The sequence below is a fragment of the Caretta caretta genome, chromosome 24 (assembly GCF_965140235.1).
Source record: "Caretta caretta isolate rCarCar2 chromosome 24, rCarCar1.hap1, whole genome shotgun sequence".
Lineage (NCBI taxonomy): Eukaryota > Metazoa > Chordata > Testudines > Cheloniidae > Caretta > Caretta caretta.
The window spans coordinates 10,057,976-10,081,140 of NC_134229.1; the positions used below are offsets into that span (position 1 = coordinate 10,057,976).

A 23,165-nucleotide genomic window follows, 5' to 3' on the forward strand; every position below is an offset into this window, starting at 1 on the left:
GGGAGGAACAGACGTAGCCAGAGGAGGCAGTTGGAGGCTGGGTTGTTTAGGCTTGTTCTCAACCCAAGCCGAAATGGGCTCCCCTGTGACTAAGGGTGTGTCTACACTGGACCTGCTGGTGTCATTTCCAGCTGGGCAGACGTACGCAAGCTAGCTCTGAACAAGCTAGCGTACTAAAAATAGCAGCGTGGCCGCAACAGCACAGACGAAAGGAGGGGCTAGCTGTCCAGGTACCTGGCTGGAGTCCCGGGCTGGAGTATATTCTGGCAGTTTTACAGCCCCAGCTCCAGTGTAGACTTATCCATAGGAGTGACTTGCTGAGCTCAGCTGGGTTCCCCTTGGGCTGGGGCGGGCTGGTGTGAGCCATGGAGGGGAACAGGGGGGCCCGGGTCATGTCTCTGGATCAGAGAGCAGTGGATAGAGATGGGTCAGCAGAAAACAGGAAAGATCCCAGAGCTCCAGGGCAGCGGGTGTGAGGCTCTGTATGGCCTTGCTCTAAAGTCATGGTGGCCTTAGGTTCTGTCCTTGGTCCAGGGCTGAGCTGGGCTTGGTGGGACCCTGCAGCCGCCCCAGCCCCACCCTGGGACGTGCTGTGAGGACGCTGGCGAGAGATGGCCGAGAAGGGGGAGTGAGAGAAAAGTCTGGATTCCTCTCTCTATATCATATTGCCTCGATCTAAACCCCTGGTACGCCCACATTTGAATACTGCGTGCAGATGTGGTCGCCCCATCTCAAAAAAGATATATTGGAATTGGAAAAGATTCAGAAAAGGGCAACAAAAATGATTAGGGGTATGGAACGGCTTCTGTACGAGGAGAGATTAATAAGACTGGGACTGTTCAGTTTGGAAAAGAGACGACTAAGGGGGGATATGATAGATACGATTTTATGATTCTATAAAATCATGACTGGGGTGGAGAAAGTAAATAAGGAAGTGTTGTTTACTCCTTCTCATAACACAAGAACTAGGGGTCACCAAATGAAATTAATAGGCAGAGGGTTTAAGACAAGCAAAAGGAAGTATTTCTTCACACAATGCACAGTCAACCTGTGGAACTCCTTGCCAGGGGATATTGTGAAGGCCAAGACTATAATAGGGTTCAATAAAGAACTAGATAAGTGCCTGGAGGATAGGTCCATTAATGGCTATTAGCCAGGATGGGCAGGGATGGTGTCCCTAGCCTCTGTTTGCCAGAAGCTGGAAATGTGCGACAGGGAATGGATCACTTGATGATTGCCTGTTCTGTTCGTACCATCTGGGGCACCTGGCATTGGCCACTGCCGGAAGACACAATATGGGGTTAGCTGGTCCAGACCCAGTCTGGCTGTTCTTATGTTCTTATGACTCTTGCTTTTCTCTCAGGATGCTGTGGCCATACAGATGGAGGAGGGACGGCTGGTGAAAATCAAAGAGGTGCTGAAGGAGCTTCCATCCCCACACTACAGGTACAGGGTTACCCCCCCCACCCCACCGCCCACCCCAAGGCCCCTCAGAGTGAGCGTGATGTGTGAGCAAAAACCTCGGGGGTGGCCAGGGCAGGGCTACTGGGGCTCAGCCATACAAAAAACCCTTGAGTTTTGAAGATGGAAGGGCACAGGCCATGGGGGACCCAGCTCCCCTTCTGCTCCCAGGCTGGCCCCTCCAGGTCAGGGCTGGGGCATTCTGGGATGGAACACGCTTGCCTGGCCTGCCCTTATCCTGCGCTCTCCAGGCTGCCGGTCGGGTGCCTTTCACCAGCTGTGGTGTGGGCTCCCTGCTGGCTGTTGGTCCCAGACTAATTTACCCCAACCCCGATATCAGTCATAACAATCAGCAGCAGTCACCTGGGTCAACCACACACTGCCCCAGCCTTATCCCCTTACTCTCTGGCCCTCCCTCTGCCCGAGAGCTCTGGCTGATCCCCCCGTGTGCTGCAGATCGTACAGGGGGGCACGTCGCCCAGCGGGGAGCTGAGGCTCTCGGCCTGCAGCGCCCCGGCAGCAATGCCTGTCCTCTCCTGCAGCCCGTGTCACCCCTTGGCCATCCAGTCAGAGGAGAGCTTGCAGTGGGGTTGCCCAGGAGCTCTCTGGCCAGTGGAGAGGCCGGCTTCTCCTCTCTGTGACCAGCCCCTGCAGCACAGCTGCTGATCGGCAGGCTGGGGGGCTCCCCACACTTTGGCACCATTGTCTGTTGCGCTCAGCGTCCGCCTCCATCGGGGTGAGCGGGAGTTTGATCCCTGGAGTGGAGCTAGGACAATGTCGAGCACAGCCTCTCTCCAGCCAGGCCTCGCCCCTCCTGCTGGCCCCTGGAAAGGAGCCTGCAGATGTTCCAGGAGCTGAGGCTGGGTCTCCCCCGCCAGGGTCTTGTGTCTGAGACCATGGCCCCCTTCGCCCTCAGCTGGCTCAGGCAGAGACGTCACCAAGGTGGAGCCAGCCCATGGGGCCGAGGCCTGGATTGATAGCTGTTGGCAGGGCAATGGGAGGGAACCTGGCTCCGCGGCTGCTACTCTCTGTGGGCCAGAGTCTCTCCTGTATCAGACCTTCGCTCAGCACCAGGCTGCAGAGTGGGTCTGGCCCCATGGTCAGTGTGCTGGTCTGCGCCAGCCCTGACGCAAATTAGAGCAGCCTAGGGGCTGCTTTAACTTTTGCCACTGGTATGTGGTCCCTTAAGAGCCACTCCACAACTTCTGCCAGGGGGATTTGCCATTGGCCAGGATCCAGCTGAGGGGCTCAGGTGAAAACCAGGGGCTGTGTGTCCTGTGGATAAACAGGGCATGCCATCTTCAGCGCCACCAGTCCAGTACTGTGCAGGCCTGGACTCACCGCCATAGACAGGACAGTGCAGAACTAGAGGGGTCAGACAAAGGCGATGGGATGATCCAGGACCTGGAGACACTCTGCTATGAAAAGTGTTGATGAGGTCAACCCTGTTAGTTTAGAGAGGGGATGAATGAGAGGGGACTGAATAGTCTAGAGAAGGGAGACTGGGGGCTTCCATTCGCCCAGTCTCATAACACAAGAACAAGGGACAGGCAATGACACAGGAAGATGGGAAATCCCAAACTGATAAAAGGAAATACATTTTCATGCATCATGTTATCGGCCTATGGAATTCACTGCCACAAGATGTCACTGATGCCCAGAACTCAACAAGATTCCCAGGGGGATTGGACAGGATCTGGGCAATAGGACTATCCAGAGCAGCGGTTCTCAAACTTTAGCAACCTGAGGACCCCCATTTTGAATTAACATTTTTCGGAGACCCCCAAGACCCCCTGCTCAGCCCCAGGCCCTGCCCCTGCCCCACCTCTTCCTGCTCACTCCATCCCCCATGCCTCCGTCGCTTGCTCTCCCCCACCCTCACTCACTTTCACCAGGCTGGGGCGGGGGGTGCAGGGTGCGGGCTCTGGGAGGGAGTTTGGGTGCGGGATGGGGTGCGGGCTCTGGGAGGGGGTGTGGGCTCTAGCAGTGGCTCCTAGGCAGGGAGCCAGCAGTCTCTGCGACCTGCTCGCAGGCACCGCCCTTGCAGCTCCCATTGGCCGCAGTTCCTGGCGAGCTGTGTGCAGAGACCCCATGCCCCCCCCACCCCACACAGGGGCTGCAGGGACGTGCCAGCCATTTCTGGGAGCGGCGCGGAGCCTGCCTTAGCCCCACTGGCCATTGGACTTTTAATGCCTAAAATCTCCTGGTTTGGCTTCAGTAGCCTCTGGGAAATAGAGGGAGGGGGAGGAGCTGAGGGACGGCGGGGGAGGAGTTGATCAGCAGTACCCGCGGACCCCCTGGAATACCCTCAGGAACCCCCAGGGGTCCAAGGACCCCAGTTTGAGCAACGCTGATCCAGAGCGATCACTGATCTCCGACTGTTGGAGCCCAGGGTGGGACCATGGGGGCAGATTGTCCCACAGCCGCTGCTGTGTGGTGGTGACAGCTGCCCCGGCTGCACCTGGTGCTGGCCGCTGTCAGAGACAGGACACTGGGCTAGATGGGCCTGATCCCGCCTGGCATCCCTGTGTGCCACCGGTCTCCAGCCCAGAATTTTGAATCCCCCCCCCCCCCCCCCCGCCCCATGCCGTGCTGTCTTCATGTGAGCGTCTCCTTCTCTTGCCTTGGCTGTCGTAGGACCCTGGAGTTTCTGATGAGACATCTGGTTCACATGGCTTCTTACAGCTCCCAGACCAACATGCATGCCAGGAACCTGGCCATCGTCTGGGCCCCCAACCTGCTCAGGTGAGAGCCAGGGGGCACCAGAGACGCCTATTGCTTTGGTCACGCTGTGCACGCTGAGGCAGTGTCAGAGGCAGGGAGGAGGGTTCCTGGGGGAAGGGGACCAGCCTCGGTGCCATAGATCCTGGAGCTGGGAGGGACGGGGGTGGAGTGTGACACCAGCCTGGAGAGACGGTGAGATGGGGAGGAAGTGAGGCCGGGGAGAGCAGATAGGGACAGGAGATGGGTGTGTGGGGGAGCTGGCGAGGGAAGGGGAGAGGAAACCATTTTAACAGGACATCCCCCTCTTGCCACATTCCCCCGAGACACCAACGCGTGACCTCCAAACGCCCAGGCGAGTTGCACCCGTTTCTTTGCGCTCCTCTCCCCACACGCACCGGGTCTCCTCTAGCAGAACGCTAGCCCCAACCCAAAGCCAAAGGGTGCCCCCTGCCTGGAATCTCTGCCCCGTGGCAGGGAACGGGCAGAGTGCGAGGGGAAGAGGCGGGCCGGATTCCAGCAGCATTCACCTGCTCAGCCACACCTCCCCGTCCCTCCCCTCCAGGTCTAAGGACATCGAGGCCTCTGGGTTCAACGGCACGGCTGCCTTCATGGAGGTGCGGGTGCAGTCCATCGTCGTGGAGTTCATCCTCACCCATGTGGAGCAGCTCTTCAGAGACGCCCCTCTCTGCGGTAGGTCCTTTGGTGCCCTGCCCTGGCGCTGAGCCCCGATAGCTCTGGGGGCCTTGCGCCACCCAGGTCACTTGCCTGGGGTGGAGGTGACTGGCAGGCCCTGCCGCATCTGGCTCTGCGCCGCAGGACCAGCCCAGCCCTTCTCTCGACACTGGGGCCTGGGAAGACTGGCCACTGGGGCTGGAGTCCTGGCTGCAGTCATGTGCAGAGCGCCCGTCCTGCCACCATTCGGAGAATGCAGGCCCAGCTCTTCTTGGGGATGTCGGTGCCTAACTCCCCTTGAAATGAAGGGGAGTTAGGCATTTCAAGCTGTGGGGATCTGGACCTTAGCTACTCTTTAGCCGAAGGTCTGTCTACACGGCAGCGTAAGCCCTGGGTTAGCAGAACTCGAGTTCACAGAGCCTGGGTTCGTTAACCTAGGGCTTGAGTGGCTACACTCGTTTGTAACCCCCAGGTTAGGAACGGGTCGGGGGAACCCTGGGTCCCGACTTGGGGCTCCTGTGTCTACGCTGCATGACGCGGGCCGTAGACCAGAGAACCACCCGTATCCCAGACTCCCGAGTGCCCTCCCAAAAGGTGGCCTGTTGTGGGAACACTCGACTGTCCTGAGGAGGAAGAAAATCGGGCTGTCTCCCAGAGGGGCTGCATCTACACTGCAAAGCCATCGGGCTTGAACCCTCCACGGTCCTGAGCAATTTGTGTGTAGACAGATGGGGCGGGAGGGCTAGTCTGGAGCTCAAACCCTGGCCTTACATTGTCATATAGACATACCCTAAGGTACTTCTGTGACCCCCTTCACCTTAGTGTTGAGCCCCTCCCTGTCTTTAATGGAGTTATCCACACACACTCCTAGGAGGCAGGGCTATTATAGCCATCGTACAGCTGGGAAACTGAGGCATGGGGCGTCTGCAGTAGAGTGGGGAATTGAATCTCTGTTTCCTGACGCCCTAGGCCGGTATCCTAAGCACTATGCCAAGCTCCCTCTCCCAGCCAGGGTCAGGCTGGCAGAGGCATTGTGCATTCCTGCCCTGTGCAGTACCTGGCCGCCAAAGCTGGACATGGGTTTAGTGAGGTACTCAGCATGCACACTCCCCCGTGAGCACACTCCCATGGAGAGATCAGGGTTTGGGTCTCTGCCCTCCCCACCCCCATGCTGCTGGCACAGGCCGCCCGCCTGGGGCCGAGAAGGACCTGGACGATTACTTGGGCCCGGGCAGTGTCTCAGGGTATCAGCATACACAGCGGCGTCTCAGAGTGCTTGGCCTGGCCTGGCCATGCTCCTGTCGCAGTCAGTGGTGAAACACTCAGCACCTGCAGAGGGAGCTGAGTATGGCCATGACAAGCACCCATGGGCGTCACCCCACCTTGGGTGCCAAGAGAGGGTGACTGCTGTTAATGTGCCCAGTGATACCCTGATCGGTCCCCAGCTTTGGGGGTGGGGAAACCCTCCCCTTCCATGCAGACACAGAGGCAGGGACCTGGGCGATTTTACTCAGCCACCAGAGCCTGGCTATATCTTTCCATCTCTCATCTTCTCCCCGCTGCCCTGGTGGGCATGGCAAGTATCTGCCTCCTCATCTGTTCTGGTTCTGGCCCCTCAGCCTCTTGAAGCAGGATAACTGCTGCAGGTTGTGGGTGTTGGAGGCAAAAAAGCCAGGAGAGGCAGTTGTGAGTATGATACTGAGAGGAAGCGAGAGGCAGTGATTCCAATTTGAAGCAAATTGGAGGGATCCCAGAAGAGCCACTGAAGTATGAAACAGTAACATGTTACTAATATTACACTAGCTGCCTAGAGGCCCCCAACGATATCAGGATCCCATCATGGCAGGCGCTACATAGACACACAGCGAGACAGTCCCTGCCCCAAAGAGTTTGCTGTCTGAACAGACAGGTCAAAGTGGGAGGGGAAACTGAGGTACAGGGCAGGGCAGTGACTTGCCCAAGGTCACCCAGTGAGATCAGTGGCAGAGCTGGGAATAGAACGCTGGTCTCCTAGAGACTCAGCTGAGTGCTCTTGCCACTGGACCACACTGCCTCTGAGCTCATGGCGGTGTTGCCCCTTGGTCCGAGGGGGTTGCTAATATTCGGGGCCTTATGGGGCTATTTCTGATAGGAGGAGAGATCCGTGCTATGAGGCAGGGATATTCTTTAGTGGAATCGTGTTTGTTTACAGAGCACATCCACAGACTCCTGCCGCAGGAGAAACAACCAACAGCAGGGAGTTTCCTTGCTCAGAAATCCCCATGTCTGCTCCTCCAGCTGCTCTGTGCCCAGGAATCACTGCCTCTCGCTTCCTCTCAGTATCATACTCACAACTGCCTCTCCTGGCTTTTTTGCCTCCAACACCCACAACCTGCAGCAGTTATCCTCAGCCCCGCTAGCCACCTGCATTAGCTCCGGCCTGGCCATGCGGCTTAGTGTCTTGGCTGGTCGCTCTCTTTGTCTCTAGCTGGTTTTATTCCCTTAAGGGGCTGGGCGGCTCCTTCCCCTGAGCCTGAAGGCAGGCGCTTGGCTCCCACTGGCTTTAACAAGGTCTGTGATTGTCTTTGGATCCGAGACTCCCTGCTGGCAGCTGCTGGCACACGCTCCCAGCCCCGCAAGCTCCAGCTGAATCATCCAGGTGTTTGTTTCCCTGTCCTAGGAAGTGACCGCGAGAGCCTCCGGAAATCCCTCCTCCTGTCCGGCTTGGGGTTGCCAGGAGTCCACCCCGACTGCCAGACCATGTCCTACAACTTGCCCGCCATGCTGAACCAGGGAGACGGCCCGCCACAGATCCGCCCCTACCACACCATCATCGAGCTCAACGACCACAAGTACGGGCCCCGCCCCTCCTCTCTCTTCTCTGTCTGGGCTTTACCAGCTGCCTGGGTTTAATCCCTGGTGCCCCAGATGCAGATCGGCCCCTGAGAGCGCGGGGGGTTGGAACGAGGAAATGCATCAAGCGCTAGATGCTTTCACACATCCTCTGTGCGCTAATGCACCTGATTCCCCAGGGGGATGGTCCCTGACCATGTATAGACTAGGGCACACGGGAGGAGAAATGGAAATCACAGGTCCGTGCCTGCTGGGCAAAGAGCTGGTCGATTCGCCAGCCCTGCCTGTAGACAAGTAGCACTGACAGGCTCCATTCACTAGAGGGTGACAGTGAATATACCCACGCATGTGCCCATGCACACACCGTGAAAGGGTCAGAGATACACAGAAGCTGGCCTAACACAGCCCACAAGGGAGCGCACGCAGACCACCCGCACAGGCCATGACGGAGAGTTGTGACATGTCCCACCCAACAGGGCCCAGTGGTGCAAACACACCCACACCCCGCAGGCATGGGCTCCCTCTGCACTGGAGCCCCCTGCCTGTGGGTGCAGTTCTAAGCTCTGCCATTCTTCACAGAAGAAAAGGCTCCTTGAAGGTAAAGAAATGGAGGTCGATCTTCAACCTGGGCAGATCCAGCACTGATTCCAAACGCAAGCTGGCCAAGGCAGAGGAGAAAGGTACGGGGTGGGGAGGAAGAGAACCGAGGGAGGAAACGGCAGGCTAGAGGAGTGGAGAATGAGGGGTTAATTGGATCTGGCATTCTGGGGGCTCTTCCCTTCCTTGCTGGTTATGTTCGCTCTCCCCAGGCAACTGCTGGACTTTCCACAAGGGCCTTTCTCCTGATGACTGGCCTCTGCTAACAGGAATAGCCCTGCCTGGAACTCGGAGTGTCCATCCCATGAGAAATCCCCACTTTTCAGAATCTCCTTCTGTCTGAAGGAAAAGCTGAAATTTCAAAATTCCCCACAAACCAAAATGTCTGGAAAAAAATTGGTTTGGAAATATCCAAGTGGTTCTTTCTGCTAAGGTGAATGCACTTGTTTCAGTGTTATAATAATGCAGTGCAAAGCAGTAGAATGCAGTGCAATGCAATACAATGCAAAGCAATACAGTGCAATAGAATTCAATGCAATGCAATTAAAAGGATAAAGTCTAAAGGAAACATTTTGATAATTTTTCATCCAACACTTGGAGGAAAGTGATACAGTCCCCAGAGTTTATGTGTGTGCATGGGGGAGGGGGGTCTCCTCTGCACAGTTCTGGGTCTGTGAGGTGCAGTGGGGAGGGGTGCTCCTACTGGCTGGCCGCTTCTACACTTACAAACTAGATCGGCCTAGCTCCGTCGTTCAGGGCTATGAAAAATGTTGCACGCTGAGCGCCGGAGTTAGGTCGACCTGAGCCCCGGTGTAGCCCTAGCTACTGCCTCCCGGCGAGCTGGGTTAACTACAGCGACGGAAACCCCCTTCCGCTGTAGGAAGCATCCCCGCTATGGCACCATGGCGGCAAAGCCGCAGCACCGTAGCTGTGCCTCTGTAGCGGCTGCAGTGTAGACCTGCCCGGAGAGTCTCTCCGTCCACTGATGGATGGTCACTCCTGTTCCGCTGTGTACTGTATGTCTTTTGCAGACGACAAATCCGTTAAAATGAGCTTGCGGCCGGCCAAAAGCATGGACTCCCTCAGCTCCGTGCCGGATGCGAACGATGGTAAGTGGAGAAATCCTGGGGAGTTGTAAACCTGCGGGGCTGAAAGGAACCTCGGGAGGCCGTCGAGCCCATCCTCCGGTGCTAAGGCATGACTCAGTTTCCCCCGACCACCTCTTATGGGTAGGGCCCTATCAAATTCACCGTCCATTTTGGTAAATTTCACAGTCATAAGATTTTTAAAATCATACATTTAATGATTTCAGCTATTTAAATCTGAAATTTCACGGTGTTGTATTTGCAGGGGTCCTGACCCAAAAAGGGGTTGCGGGAGTGGGGCTCTTGTGGGGGGGGGTTGCGGTACTGCTACCCTTCCTTCTGCATTGCTGCTGGCAGATGCGCTGCCTTCATTGCTGGAGAGCAGCGGCTGCTGGCCGGGCGCCAGGGCCATCCTTACCCATACGGCTGCGTAGGGCACCAGGAGAATTGGTGCCCCAATTTTCCTGGTGCCCTAAGCAGCTGCATGCTGCTCCAGCCCCTGCTCCGCCTCTTCCCCATGGGCCCCAAACCTGCTCCACCCCAGCCCGGCCCCCACTCCATCCCTTCCCCAAAGCCCCTGCTCCACCCCAGCCCGGCCCCCACTCCCCTGAGGACTGCAGCAGGGGTCAGGCGACCTGCACTCACCGGCGGCGGTAAGTGGAGTGACCCGGCCACAGCCTGCTCCATGCTGCTGGCTCCCAGCCGCACCACTAGTGAGTGCTGGGGGGCGGTTTCCCCCTGTCCCCCAAGGCTGGGAGCCAGGGGAGCAGAGCGGAGCGGGCTGGGGCCAGGTCACTCCACTTCCCACTGTCCCGTGAGTGCGGGGTCGGGCCTGCCCTGCACTCACCAGGCGGCAGGAAGTGGATCGACCCGGCCCCAACCCTCTCCGCTCCGCCGGTGAGTGCTGGGGGTCGGTTTCCCCCATGCCCCCCAAGCCTGCTCCTGCCCCCCCCCGGGGAGGCCTGGGATGAGCTCCCCACACAACAGAAGCCTGGGACCACACACACACACACACACACCCCTGCGGGGGGGCTGCATGGGGCACCGAAATGGTTAGGGACGGCCCTGCCGGGAGCCCAGCTCTGAAGGCAGAGTCACTGCCACCAGCAGCAGGGCAGAAGGAAGGATGGCGGGGCATGGGATTGCCACCCTGACTTCTGCGCTGCTGCCTGCAGAGCCGGGCTCTCAGTCAGCAGCCGCCGCTCTCCGGCCACCCAGCTCTGAAGGCAGCAACACAGAAGTCAGGTTGGCAATCCCACGACCCCCCTGAAATAACCTTGTGACCCTCCTGCAACCCCCTTTTGGGTCAGAACCCGCAGTTTGAGAAATGCTGGTCTCCCCCGTGACATCTGTGTAGTAGAGGGTAAAAGCCCACAAAAGACCAGATGTCACAGGGGGAGACCAGATATCACGGTCCGTGATGCGTTTTTCATGGCAGTGAATTTGGTAGGGCCCCTACTTATGGGTGTTTGTCTATATCCCCCTCTGTGGTCCAGCAAGGACACCCACTGGCTCACTTCCGGCTCCCTTGGAGTCACCCCTCTTGGGCAGAGAGGTGCATTCCTCTTCCTCCTGGCCAGGGTATTTCCAGTCTGCATGGCTCCCCGCCTACACTGTGAATTCCCCAGCCCAGTCAGACTGCCTAAGCCGGACTTCTTTACTTTTCTCCTCGGAGACGGTAAACAACGTAATTGCCACAGTTAAGCTCCCACAGAGCAAGTATGTTTATTCGTAAGGGAAAAGCATTACAAAGAAACATATTAAAAACAATCAGAGAACCTACCCGCATGCTAATAGCCAGAGATCCCCCCACAACTCCAGCAAGGGCTCTGGCTGGAACAGTTCATCAAATCCAGCCAGGGGTTTTCCCATGGCTACAAGTTCATCACTCCTTTTGCTCAGAACAAGAGTCCCATGAATCTGAGTTCCTCCTTTATGCCATTTGGGCTTTTTGATCCTGGGAATAGGTCCTTTGTAGACAAAATTCCCCTCCCCAGGGCAAAATTTCCAAAGGTCAGGTCCAGAGGTGGGTATTTGCATTCCCTTCCTCCCAAGTATCGCCTAGGAAACCTACTTACCGAACAGCTCGCTTCTCTCATAGCCCATTGGTTTCAAGAGTCCTTTGAAGCTCATAACAAGAGCCCCGGCTCCTAGACAAGTTACGTATAATCCCACTGACACCTAAACGTGCATATTTAATACAACCAGCTCCTAGGACACCGAAATGTGAGTTGATAAGGTTGAATATCATTCAGTGAAGTTTGTCCGAAATATTGATGGAAATTGCCCTGCCTTCTGCAGACCAACTGGTTCTTGTATGCTTGGGGATCTGCTATAGCGAAGGTTGCCAATTTTGGTTGGACGTATTCCTGGAGGTTTCATCACGTGACATAACTCCAGGACAATCCTAGAGAGTTGGCAACCCTAGCTATAGCCTTTGCTTCTCTCCCCATTTCGGCTCAGTCCTCTTGAGGGGGTCAAATTCAGACCTGGGGCCTGATCCCCATTGGCATTACGCCCCTTTACACAGTTGCCTTCCAGTGAGGGTAAATCAGTCACACTCCCTTGAAGGCCCCTTCGACTCTGCTGGAGTGATGCGAAGGGGCCGCAGTGTAACTGAGAATCGGGTCCCCACCATAATCTGGTGCAAATCCATTCCTTTCCCCCAGTGTTGCAGCTGCTCACACCGAGTCTGAATCTGGCCTTGTGGGAGGACAGCCCAGTGGCTTCCTAGCGCCCCTGAGTTCAGCGATCGCTGCTGGACTTCCCTCTGATCTGCCTTGACAGGCTCCTCAGGCTCATCCTGGCCTGGCAGGGGCCAGATGAAGACCATCCCCCCTTTCCTCCCCCGCAGTCTTTCATGTGGAGCTGCTAAGGGAATTACAGTGGCGTAGTCGGCAGGATACTGTAACGAGGCTGGTTCTGGCGGGACCCAACTGAGAGTGCCAATTCAGGACAAATTGCTTAAAACAGGGCAGTTACGGCCCAAGGCTGGGGTTTCTGTGCCCACCAAGGCAAACCAAACCAGCCAAACAGAGAAGACTTTGGTTTTACCCCACTGGCTAACCACAAGTCACACAAGCAATTCCCTTAGACACTCCAGTTTCCCAGTATCACCACCAGTGCCACTCGTTGTGGGGACAGATGGTTATGAAAACCAATACTCCAGTAACAGAAAATAGGTTCTCTCAATCCCAAAGGACCAAGCCCCAGACCCAGGTCAATATACAAATTAGATCTTACCCACAAATCACGCTGTTGCCAAACCTTTAGAATCTAAAGGTTTATTCATAAAAGGAAAAAGATATAGATGAGAGCTGGAATCGGTTCAATGGAATCAATTACACATAGTAATGGCAAAGTTCTTGGTTCAGGCTTATAGCAGTGATGGAATAGACTGCATGTTCAAATCAAGTTTCTGGAGAACATCCCTAGCTGGGATGGGTCATTCAGTCCTTGGTTCAAAGCTTCAGTGTAGCAAAGTTCCTCCAGAGGTAAGAAGGGACTGAAGACCAGATGGAGGATCTGCAGCAGCTCTTTATACTCTCTTGCCATGTGGTCTTTCTTTGTCCCAAGGACAAGCTGTCCCTCACGTGGCCTGGAAAAACCTCAGAGTTCTGTCCACAGGCAGGTCCCTGCATACCTTGCTGAGTCACGAGGCGTGTCTGCCTTCTCTCAGTGAGTCACTTGTATAGCTGATGGCCCTTAATGGGCCATCAAGCAGGCTAGGCAGAGCTGACCCCAACTTGGCTGGGGTGTCACCCAGAAGCATAGCATAAGTTTGCAATACAGACAGTATAGAGCCAATACTTATATCTTTAAATACAAAAATGATACATGCAAACAGATAGTACAATCCTTACCAGCAAACCATAACCTCATCTTAGACACCTTATTTGACCCCCTTTATACAAGATTTGGTGCCACTACAGGACCTTGGTTGCAACAATACAGTCCCAGTTCAAGTCAATAACGTCACACAGGCGTGCACGAATGCCTGCTTCCGCCACCCCATGGGGTGACTTGCATTCCTTGTGCCGGTGGCTCCGGCTGCTGTGCAGCTTCTCCTGCTGCAATGAATCGTGGGGAAATGGCGGTCTTGGGCTCATGTCACGATTCCCACCCAGTCTGGGACACCGCGATTTTCACAGGGGCTTAGCAACGCGGAGCAGGGCAGCTGCAGTCTCTCGCCCTGGTGCCCCTTGGTTTGAGCACCCGCCCTATTCCTGAATGTGGGGTGGGTCTCTGATCTGTCTCCCTATTTGCATCTAGACAACACCAGGCTGGGCAGGAAGAGATCACAGAAGCAGGCCCCTCAGCGCCGCGAGAGTTTCGACAGCCCCTCCTCCCGGGAGGAGAGCTTCCTGGAGTCGGACGAGTACCCTGATGGGAAATTCAAGGGCGAGGAGGGGCAGCAAACGCTGGAGTCCGAGGGCGAAGCCAGTGCCAAATCAGAGCCCACGACCCCCAAGGCCGGCCGGGCCTCGCTGGTGGGGGGCGCCCCGCAGGGCCGCTCGCCCAAGACTGCGCAGAACCGGGCAGAGAAGTGCGCTGGGGTCCATATCTCTGTCCCCTTCTCGGTCACCGTCCCCTTCCACATCACTTCCAACATCTCTCTGTCCCGCCTGACCCGGGGGCTGGAGTGCCCGGCCCTGAGCTACAGCCCCTTAGACAAGGAGGCTCTGGAGAGGTCATCCAAGGAGCTAGAAGCAGAGGAGCGGCTGGGGGCTAAGATCCCTGTCACCAAGGAAGATCACATGGGTAAGCAGCTGGTTTGATTTCAGATCTGTTTTGCAGGCGTGGTCCATGTTGAAGGGAGGGTCCTGTCGTGTCCCATCCCGCCACCATCCCTAGCTCTGCCACTCACCTGTTAGGTGACTTTGGCCCAGTCACTCCCGATCCTCAAAGGTGTTTAGGTACTTAACACCCACTGATGTTTGGTGCTGAATTTCCAAAGGTAGACACAGCGTGAGATGGGGAGTCAGGAGACCCAGTCCTGGCCCTATTGAAATCCCAACTCCCCTGAGGACCAGCATTTCATCCCTCCTTTCTATACCCAGCTCAGCCATTGGCCCCTTGGGTGGCCCCAATCCGTACCTCAGCCACCTCCTTGGGGAAATGGGGACAGTGATGCTGACCCAGCTTTGTAAAGTGTATAGGTGAAAAAGTGCTAGAGAATTCTAAGGATGAGGGCTAATAAACTACAGGCACCCAAACACCCCCTGTGGCCTGGGAAGGACTGCCCCAAAATAATCCCTAGAGCCACTCTTTTAGAGAAACAGGCAGTCGTGATCAAAGTTGTCCATGACAGAGAATCCACCACCCCTCTCGGGAAATTGTTCCAACTGTGAATTACCCTCGCTGTTAAAAATGCACACCTGATTTCCAGTCTGAACGTGTCTAGCTTCAACTTCCAGACATTGGATTGTGTTTGACCTTTCTCTGCTAGACTGATGAGTCCATTATCAAATATTTGTTCTCCGTGTAGGTGATCACAGTCTGTGATCAAGTCACCCCTTAACCTTCTGTTTGTTAAGCTAAATAGATGGAGCTCCTGGAGTCAATCACTGCAAGGCAGGTTTGCTAATCCTTAAATCATTCTCGGGATTGAATGGTCCTTAGAATATTAATAACCTAAAAAGCAAAAAATAACAGAACGAATAGGGACGCTGTCAAATTAAAGATGAAAAATTCCCCACCTCTTATAAATTATTGTTATTACCGTAGTGCATCTTCACGTAGTTTTCAACCTTTTTTTCATTTGTAGACCCCTAAAATATTTTGAATACTGATGCAGAGCCCTTTGGAAATCTTAGACATAGTCTGCAGAGCCTCAGAAGTCTGTGGACCACAGGTTGAAAACCGCTCCCATAGTGCTCCGTAGCATCAGGCGCCGTACAAACCCCCGTTCCTTGTGCAAGGGGCAGAAAGAAATGTAAAGAATTTCTGAAGTCTAAAATATATTTCACCACTGACTCCTTCCTGCGAAATAGACAGATGCGTCAGTTTCACTTTCTGGTGTGATGCACTGGGGATCTCCAGAGCTGGCATCAGGAGTGGCTACAGCTTGAATGAAAGACCTACAGCAGCCTATACGGGCTGGTAACAGACTCGCATCCTCAGGCATAGAGCTGGGAAGGCTGGTGATACATGCTGGCCAGTGGGTTATGTGAGCGCAGTGATACTCAGACCTCAGTGGTTCAGGAGCCAAATTAGTGATCAACATTACCCCAAAGAGCCAGGGGAGTGTGAATTCATGGTTTCATTTACTATATATATATTATTCGCACAGAAAAATGACTAACCAAGTATTCTCCAATTGGTAACTAACATAGTAAAAACATCCTGCTTGGGTAATAACTCAGACGGGTTAATAATTAAATCTCCCCGTGTTTTAATATCAGGTGCTGCAAAGAGCTGCAGGAGCCACATGAACAAGCCACTTGCTGCTCCTGAGTGTCAGTCTGAGTGTCACGGAGCTAGCACAGTGCCTCAGTGTCAGGGTTGCACACTCCACAGGGGGGTGAAATCCAAATGAAAAACTGTTTTTAAATTGGAATTTAAACAAAAACGATAATAACCAAAAATTTAATTGAAATGTGGCTACTGATTTGGGGTTTTCTTACATCGTGATTTGTACCAAACTCCTGCATTTTGGAGCCTAAATCGACCTGAGTTTTAAGATCTCCTCAGTCCAAAATATGCAACAATGTGAAAATTGCAAATAGATTTTATGGATAAACTGACAAGCTTCTCCCCCTGCCCGGGGCCAAGTTCAGGTTTCCGTTTCTCTTTGCAGCAGCTGATGCACTGGGGTTGTGAGTAGAGCCCTGCAAATCTGCAGCTCTCCACTTTATAGCTGTGGACCATGTTTGCACATCACGGATCAGATGCGGATACAAATTTTGTGTCCGTGCAGGGCTCGAGCTGTGAGCGTACTTGTGACATTGTAGAATCCGAGAACTGGAGGGCTGGAAGGGCGTCTCGTCCTTCGCCCTGTGCTGAGGCAAGATCGTGTAAACCCTGCCGATCCCTGACAAGGGTGTGTCCAACCTCTTCTTAAAAATAACCGGGCTGGGGATTCCACAGCCTCCCTGGGTCACCTGTTCCAGAGCTTAACTAGCCTTAGGGTTAGAAAGCTTTTTCTAATATCTAACCTAAACCTCCCTTGCTGCAGTTTAAGCCTATCCTCCTTCTCCTGAACTCAAGAGAACAATTGATCACCACCCTCTTTGCAACAAATGGTCTAGCACTAATTTCTGGCACCGTCCTGAGGCATCCTAATGCAGAACTGGGAGCCTCTTGGTGCAGTAAGTATTGTGAGAGCATCCGCTTCGACAGGGACTTGAGCTCAAGTTCGGACAGGGAAGCAGCTGTACATGTAGGGTGGCAGCTATAAAAGTAAGAAGCAGCAGCTCTCATCAGCTGTAAAGTGCCCTGCCTACGGGCTGCTCTCAGCCAGTGAGAATTGGTTCTGATGCTGGATTGCTCCCTCCTTGTGTTTCATTGGTTGCACGTGTTATTGTGCTGTATTTTGCAGGGGAATCGGATGGGTAATCAGGACTTTCCTGCTCCTGGCGTTGAATTAGACTTTTATCCCCAGCAGTTGTTGTGTTTTTAAGTTTCACCTGGACTTGTGGTTTTAAGTTTCACCTCGCGGTTAGGAGGAGGAACATCTGAGATTGCTAAGAACTAGAGGTCGCCCTTGATCTAGAACCCTAGACTTTGCGAAAGGCACTGGGACCATAGGGGAAGAGAAAAATTAGTGGGTGCTCTGCAGCCAAGTACCCCCCACCCCACCTCCTCCTCCCCCCTTAGCGCGCCGCGTCCCCGCTCCTCTGCCTACCTCCCAGCGCTTCCCGCCCAGCCGCCACCAAACAGCTGTTTGGCAGTGTTAGCACGCTCCGGGAGGCGGGGGAGGAGTGGGAAAGTGGCACGCTCAGGGGAGGAGGAGAGGAAAAGGCAGGGCCAGGGCGGGGATTTGGGGAAGGGGTTGGAATGTTGGCAGGAAGGGGGCAGAGTTGGGGCGGGGACCTTGGGGAAGGGGTTGGAATGGGGGCAGGAAAGAGGCGGGGCAGGGGCGGGGCCTCATGGAAGGGGTGGAGTGGGGGAGGGGGCAGAGGAGGGTCGAGCACCCACAGGAAACAGGGGAAGTTGACACCTATGACTGGGACCCAAACTTGGGTCCAGTTCAGGGTCAGATTGTCTTTATGTTGACATGCAGGCTGTGTTCTGCTCTGCTGTGGCAGTGTCTAAGGACCTCAAAAAGGGATCAAGGCCCTATAGTTCTAGGTGTTGTACATGCAAATCATGGAGCCAGCACATGCCCTAGGGAGCTCATAGTCCAGCCCAAACAGTACACAACAGAATCAACAGCCACCCAGGCGCGGGTGGAAGGAGAGGCAGGTGACGTGCCCTCTGAAGCAGTTCGTTGCATCTCACTTCCCCATTCTGAGTCGAGGAAGGTCAGTGATGAGGCAGCCAGACTTCAGATCCACAGGGCGTATTTAGGGAACTTTCCCTTCCTCTACCCCATGTTGTTTCTGAATGTGCCTCTCTCCCGCTCTCCTCCTCTGCCACCGCTGCACGAGTAGGTTAGGGGTTCACTTGGCCTTCCCCCTCCCCCTCCCCCCAAGCTTCCAGTCTCCACCGTGATGTTTGCCCAGCCCTGGCGAGTTTGCATTTCTCGGCAGCTCCTCCAAGGGCACGGCTGTGCAGAGTGGCAGGCTCGACCAGTGATTAACATGCCAGCCTGGGACTTCTGAGGCCAACATTCCTTTCCCTGGCCTGGGTGACTTTGTGCAAGTCACTTTGTGCCTCTCTTTGCAATGGAGACAGTAGCCCTGTCCTACCTCACTGCGGGGTTGTGAGCAGAGAAGCGTAAATGTGCCCAACCCCCCCTCACACACATACTTTGGCAGGCATCGAAACAATCTGCAAATCGGGGTCACAGTCAGCAAAAAGTTTTGGTTGAATAAATGCAAATGAGTCAAACCGAACAATTTCATTTTGAAAGCTAGCTTTAGTTATTTAAAAAAATTAAAAAAGGTGAAAGACATCCCAGAACAAAAAACAAACCAAGCCGTTTCGGGTCAAACAAAGTAGTTCATTCGGCCCCCAAACTCCTTTGCTCGCTGCTGTTCTGTTTGGAGGAGAAAAACCCAAAGCATTTCAGGTTGGGTTGGAACAGGAATTTATTTCAGATTCAGCCCCCACCCTGACCAATCAATTATCCACTCAGCTCTAGTGGCGAGGATCAATTCCCTACAGATTGCGAGGGGCTTAGACCAGGGGTGCTGGAACAGGGGGGACCAGGGAGACATGGCCACCGCACTTTTTACCAGCCGTAAGGGAGAGTAACGGGGGAGGGGGCGGAGAGGAGTGAGCGGGGGGGCAGAGTCTTGTGGGGAAGAGGTGGCATGGGGCAGGGCCCCGGGGGGCACGGGGGCAGAGGCTTGAAGAGAAGGGGCGGTGTGGGGGCAGGGCCCAGGGGCGGTGGCTCCGTGTGTGGGGGGGCACGGTTCGGGCACCGGTGGCCTTCCCACATTCGGGCACTTCCATTGCTCCTGCCTCAGTTGCAGCGGTGCCGGGGGCCAGAGCAGTATCACAGCTAGCTACAGTGTCCTGGGGGTGGGGGTGGGGGGCAGCAGAGAGAGTTAGAGGCTTTATTTGGACCCAGAGACCGTCAAGGATAACAATGCTGTGTCTTTCTGCACCTCCCTGTGCCAGAGGGCTCCAAGCATTTCCCAGACACGCATGAGTGACGCCTGATAACAGCCCTCTGGGCTAAGGGGGTTGGTTTTGCTATCCCCATTTAGGGGCACAGAGGCATGACCTGCCCACCTGGACGCAGTGAGGGCATGGCTACTCTACAGAGCCTTAGCTGCTACGGGCGTGCCGGCAAAGCCCCCTAGATGGCAAAAAGAGTTCTTCACTCAGCCTCACCACCTCCAGAAGCACTCTTCTCTTGGTGTACGTGCGGCTACACCAGGGATTTTGTTGGCACCGCTACACCAGTTAGGGCGGGTGATTTTTTGTCAGGCTCCTAGCCAGCGTCGCCATGTCGGCAAAATGTGTGGTGCAGCTCAAGCCTCCTTGATTAAGGGGTCAGGGAAAGAGGGCTTCTGGGAACATAGCTGGTGTCGTTAGTGGTGCTCGTTACGCCAGCAGAAAAAACCCCGTCTGCCGGCATGGGCGACGTCTGGGCTAGAGGGCTTTGCCGGATGGTCTCCGTAGCGCAGACAGAGCATTAATCTGCGGCCGAGGTGGAAAGAGAATCCAGGTCTTCTGAATCCCAGGCGGGTGTGGCAGGCCCCATTTCAGGACAGCACTCGAGCATACGCTTCGCTTTAAACGTGTGAGTAGGTCCGCTGGAGTCAAAACTCAAGCACGCATTGCAGTGCTTTGTGAATTTGAGCCTTAACCACTAGGCCAGCAGTTCCCAAACGGTGGTCCACAAACCACCTGTGTCCACAGAGCACTTAGTGTCAGGGCTGGGACATAGGCAGCTGGGCTTAATGATTAACATAGGGTGGGGGGCAGGGTCCCCACAGCAGCCAGGGCTCAGAATCAAGAGGCCCGGTCAGGAACAGAGAGTCAGGCCGCAGGAGGAAACCAAGAGCGGGTAACACTAGGTGAGCAATCCAAAGCGGGGCAGAGCCCAAGTGTACAGGCAACTTCCTGTTTTGCCTTCTTGCTTAAGTAGGGGCAGTGGGCCAGTCAGAAGCTCTGGTGTTCCACCAATTGGGGCCCAGGAGTAGAGCCTTCTAGCTGAGCTGGGCTTCAGGGATTCCCAGTTCTAGGTGAGGCCTCTAACTGGCTGGGTGAAGGCTTGGAGCCTGATGACCCTCCCAGGACTCCTACAGACCTGGGTTTGCGACCTGTGGGTCATGACACTTCGGGGCCAGTGATGGGGTGCTTAGAATCATAGAATCATAGAATCATAGAATATAAGGGTTGGAAGGGACCCCAGAAGGTCATCTAGTCCAACCCCCTGCTCAAAGCAGGACCAATTCCCAGTTAAATCATCCCAGCCAGGGCTTTGTCAAGCCTGACCTTAAAAACCTCCAAGGAAGGAGATTCTACCACCTCCCTAGGTAACGCATTCCAGTGTTTCACCACCCTCATAGTGAAAAAGTTTTTCCTAATATCCAATCTAAACCTCCCCCACTGCAGCTTGAGACCATTACTCCTCGTTCTGTCATCTGATACCATTGAGAACAGTCTAGAGCCATCCTCTTTGGAACCCCCTTTCAGGTAGTTGAAAACAGCTATCAAATCCCCCCTCATTCTTCTCTTCTGCAGGCTAAACAATCCCAGCTCCCTCAGCCTCTCCTCATAACTCATGTGTTCCAGACCCCTAATCATTTTTGTTGCCCTTCGCTGGACTCTCTCCAATTTATCCACATCCTTCTTGAAGTGTGGGGCCCAAAACTGGACACAGTACTCCAGATGAGGCCTCACCAATGTCGAATAGAGGGGAACGATCACGTCCCTCGATCTGCTCGCTATGCCCCTACTTATACATCCCAAAATGCCATTGGCCTTCTTGGCAACAAGGGCACACTGCTGACTCATATCCAGCTTCTCGTCCACTGTCACCCCTAGGTCCTTTTCCGCAGAACTGCTGCCTAGCCATTCGGTCCCTAGTCTGTAGCTGTGCATTGGGTTCTTCCGTCCTAAGTGCAGGACCCTGCACTTATCCTTATTGAACCTCATCAGATTTCTTTTGGCCCAATCCTCCAATTTGTCTAGGTCCTTCTGTATCCTATCCCTCCCCTCCAGCGTATCTACCACTCCTCCCAGTTTAGTATCATCCGCAAATTTGCTGAGAGTGCAATCCACACCATCCTCCAGATCATTTATGAAGATATTGAACAAAACCGGCCCCAGGACCGACCCTTGGGGCACTCCACTTGATACCGGCTGCCAACTAGACATGGAGCCATTGATCACTACCCGTTGAGCCCGACAATCTAGCCAGCTTTCTACCCACCTTGTAGTGCATTCATCCAGCCCATACTTCCTTAACTTGCTGACAAGAATACTGTGGGAGACCGTGTCAAAAGCTTTGCTAAAGTCAAGAAACAATACATCCACTGCTTTCCCTTCATCCACAGAACCAGTAATCTCATCATAGAAGGCGATTAGATTAGTCAGGCATGACCTTCCCTTGGTGAATCCATGCTGGCTGTTCCTGATCACTTTCCTCTCATGCAAGTGCTTCAGGATCGATTCTTTGAGGACCTGCTCCATGATTTTTCCAGGGACTGAGGTGAGGCTGACTGGCCTGTAGTTCCCAGGATCCTCCTTCTTCCCTTTTTTAAAGATTGGCACTACATTAGCCTTTTTCCAGTCATCCGGGACTTCCCCGGTTCGCCACGAGTTTTCAAAGATAATGGCCAATGGCTCTGCAATCACAGCCGCCAGTTCCTTCAGCACTCTCGGATGCAACTCGTCCGGCCCCATGGACTTGTGCACGTCCAGCTTTTCTAAAAAGTCCCTAGCTACCTCCTTGTTAGCTACCTCCTTGTTCCCACCTGCTCAATTGCATTCAAATAACAAAAAGAAAAGGAGTACTTGTGGCACCTTAGAGACTAACCAATTTATTTGAGCATAAGCTTTCGTGAGCTACAGCTCACTTCATCGGATGCAAGTAGCTCATGAAAGCTTATGCTCAAGTAAATTGGTTAGTCTCTAAGGTGCCACAAGTACTCCTTTTCTTTTTGCGAATACAGACTAACACGGCTGTTACTCTGAAACCATTCAAATAACAATGGCCAGACTGGGTCAGACCACTGGTCCAGCTAGCCCAGTATCATATCTCTGAGAGTGGCCCATGCCAGATGCTAGAAGGAATGAACAGAACAGGGCAATTATTGAGTGATCCATCCCTGGTCATCCAATCCTAGCTTTTGGAGGTTTAGGGACACCCAGAGCATTGAGCAGATGATGTTTTCAGGGAACTATCCACAATGACTCCAAGATCTTTCTTGAGTGGTGACAGCTAATTTAGATCCCATCATTTCGTATGTGTAGTTCAGATGATTTTTTCCAGTGTGCATTATTTTGCATTTATTGACATTGAATTTCATCTGTCATTTTGTTGCCTAGTCACCCAGTTTTATGCAATCCCTTTGTAACTCTTCAGGCAGCTTTGGACTTAACTATCTTGAGTAATTTTGTATCATATGAAAACTTTGCCATCTCTCTGTTCACCCCTTTTTCCAGATCATTTATGAATATGTTGAAAGTACTGGTCTCAGTACAGACTCCTGGGGGACACCACTATTCACCTCTCTCCACTGTGAAAACTGACCATTTCCTACCCTATCTTTCCTATCTTTTAACCAGTTACTGATCCATCAGAGGATCTTCCCTCTTATCCCATGGCTGCTTACTTTGCTTACGAGCCTTTGGTGATGGACATTGGCATAGGCGTTCTGAAAGTCCAAGTACACTATATCCACTGGATCAAACCTTGTCCACATGCTTGTTGCTATCGTCAGAGAATTCTGATAGATTGAGGCACAATTTCCCTTTACTAAAGCCATGTTGATTCTTCCCCAGTGTATTGTGTTCATCTGTATGTCTGATAATTCTGTTCTTTACTCTAAGTGTCAAATAATTTGCCAGGTACTGAAGTTAGGTTTACTGGACCGGAATGGCCGGGATAGCCTCTGGAGACTTTTTTAAAAATAGATGTTGCATTAGCTACCCTCCATCATCTGGTACAGAGGATGATTTAAGTGATAGGTTACAATGTGCAGCAGCCGTCAAAAACACTAACAAAAT

The 23,165-nt window shown here is 53.9% G+C and overlaps 1 protein-coding gene and 1 long non-coding RNA gene across 4 annotated transcripts in view; one reads left to right on the forward strand and one right to left on the reverse strand.

Moving 5' to 3' along the window:
• LOC142069942 (uncharacterized) overlaps positions 1–23,165 on the reverse strand; it is a 250,602-nt gene that overhangs the window by 135,008 nt on the left and 92,429 nt on the right. The gene's annotated exons all lie outside the window — the stretch shown is intronic.
• ARHGAP30 (Rho GTPase activating protein 30) overlaps positions 1–23,165 on the forward strand; it is a 52,794-nt gene that overhangs the window by 21,491 nt on the left and 8,138 nt on the right. For 2 of the 3 annotated variants that reach the window (XM_048827764.2, XM_075122788.1), the window contains exons 4-10: positions 1,364–1,446; positions 4,099–4,206; positions 4,748–4,875; positions 7,517–7,688; positions 8,269–8,369; positions 9,318–9,395; positions 13,644–14,132. In XM_048827764.2, coding sequence (XP_048683721.2) covers positions 1,364–1,446; positions 4,099–4,206; positions 4,748–4,875; positions 7,517–7,688; positions 8,269–8,369; positions 9,318–9,395; positions 13,644–14,132 — 1,159 coding nt within the window. The remainder of the gene's footprint in view (positions 1–1,363; positions 1,447–4,098; positions 4,207–4,747; positions 4,876–7,516; positions 7,689–8,268; positions 8,370–9,317; positions 9,396–13,643; positions 14,133–23,165) is intronic. The other variant, XM_075122787.1, reaches the window with a different exon arrangement.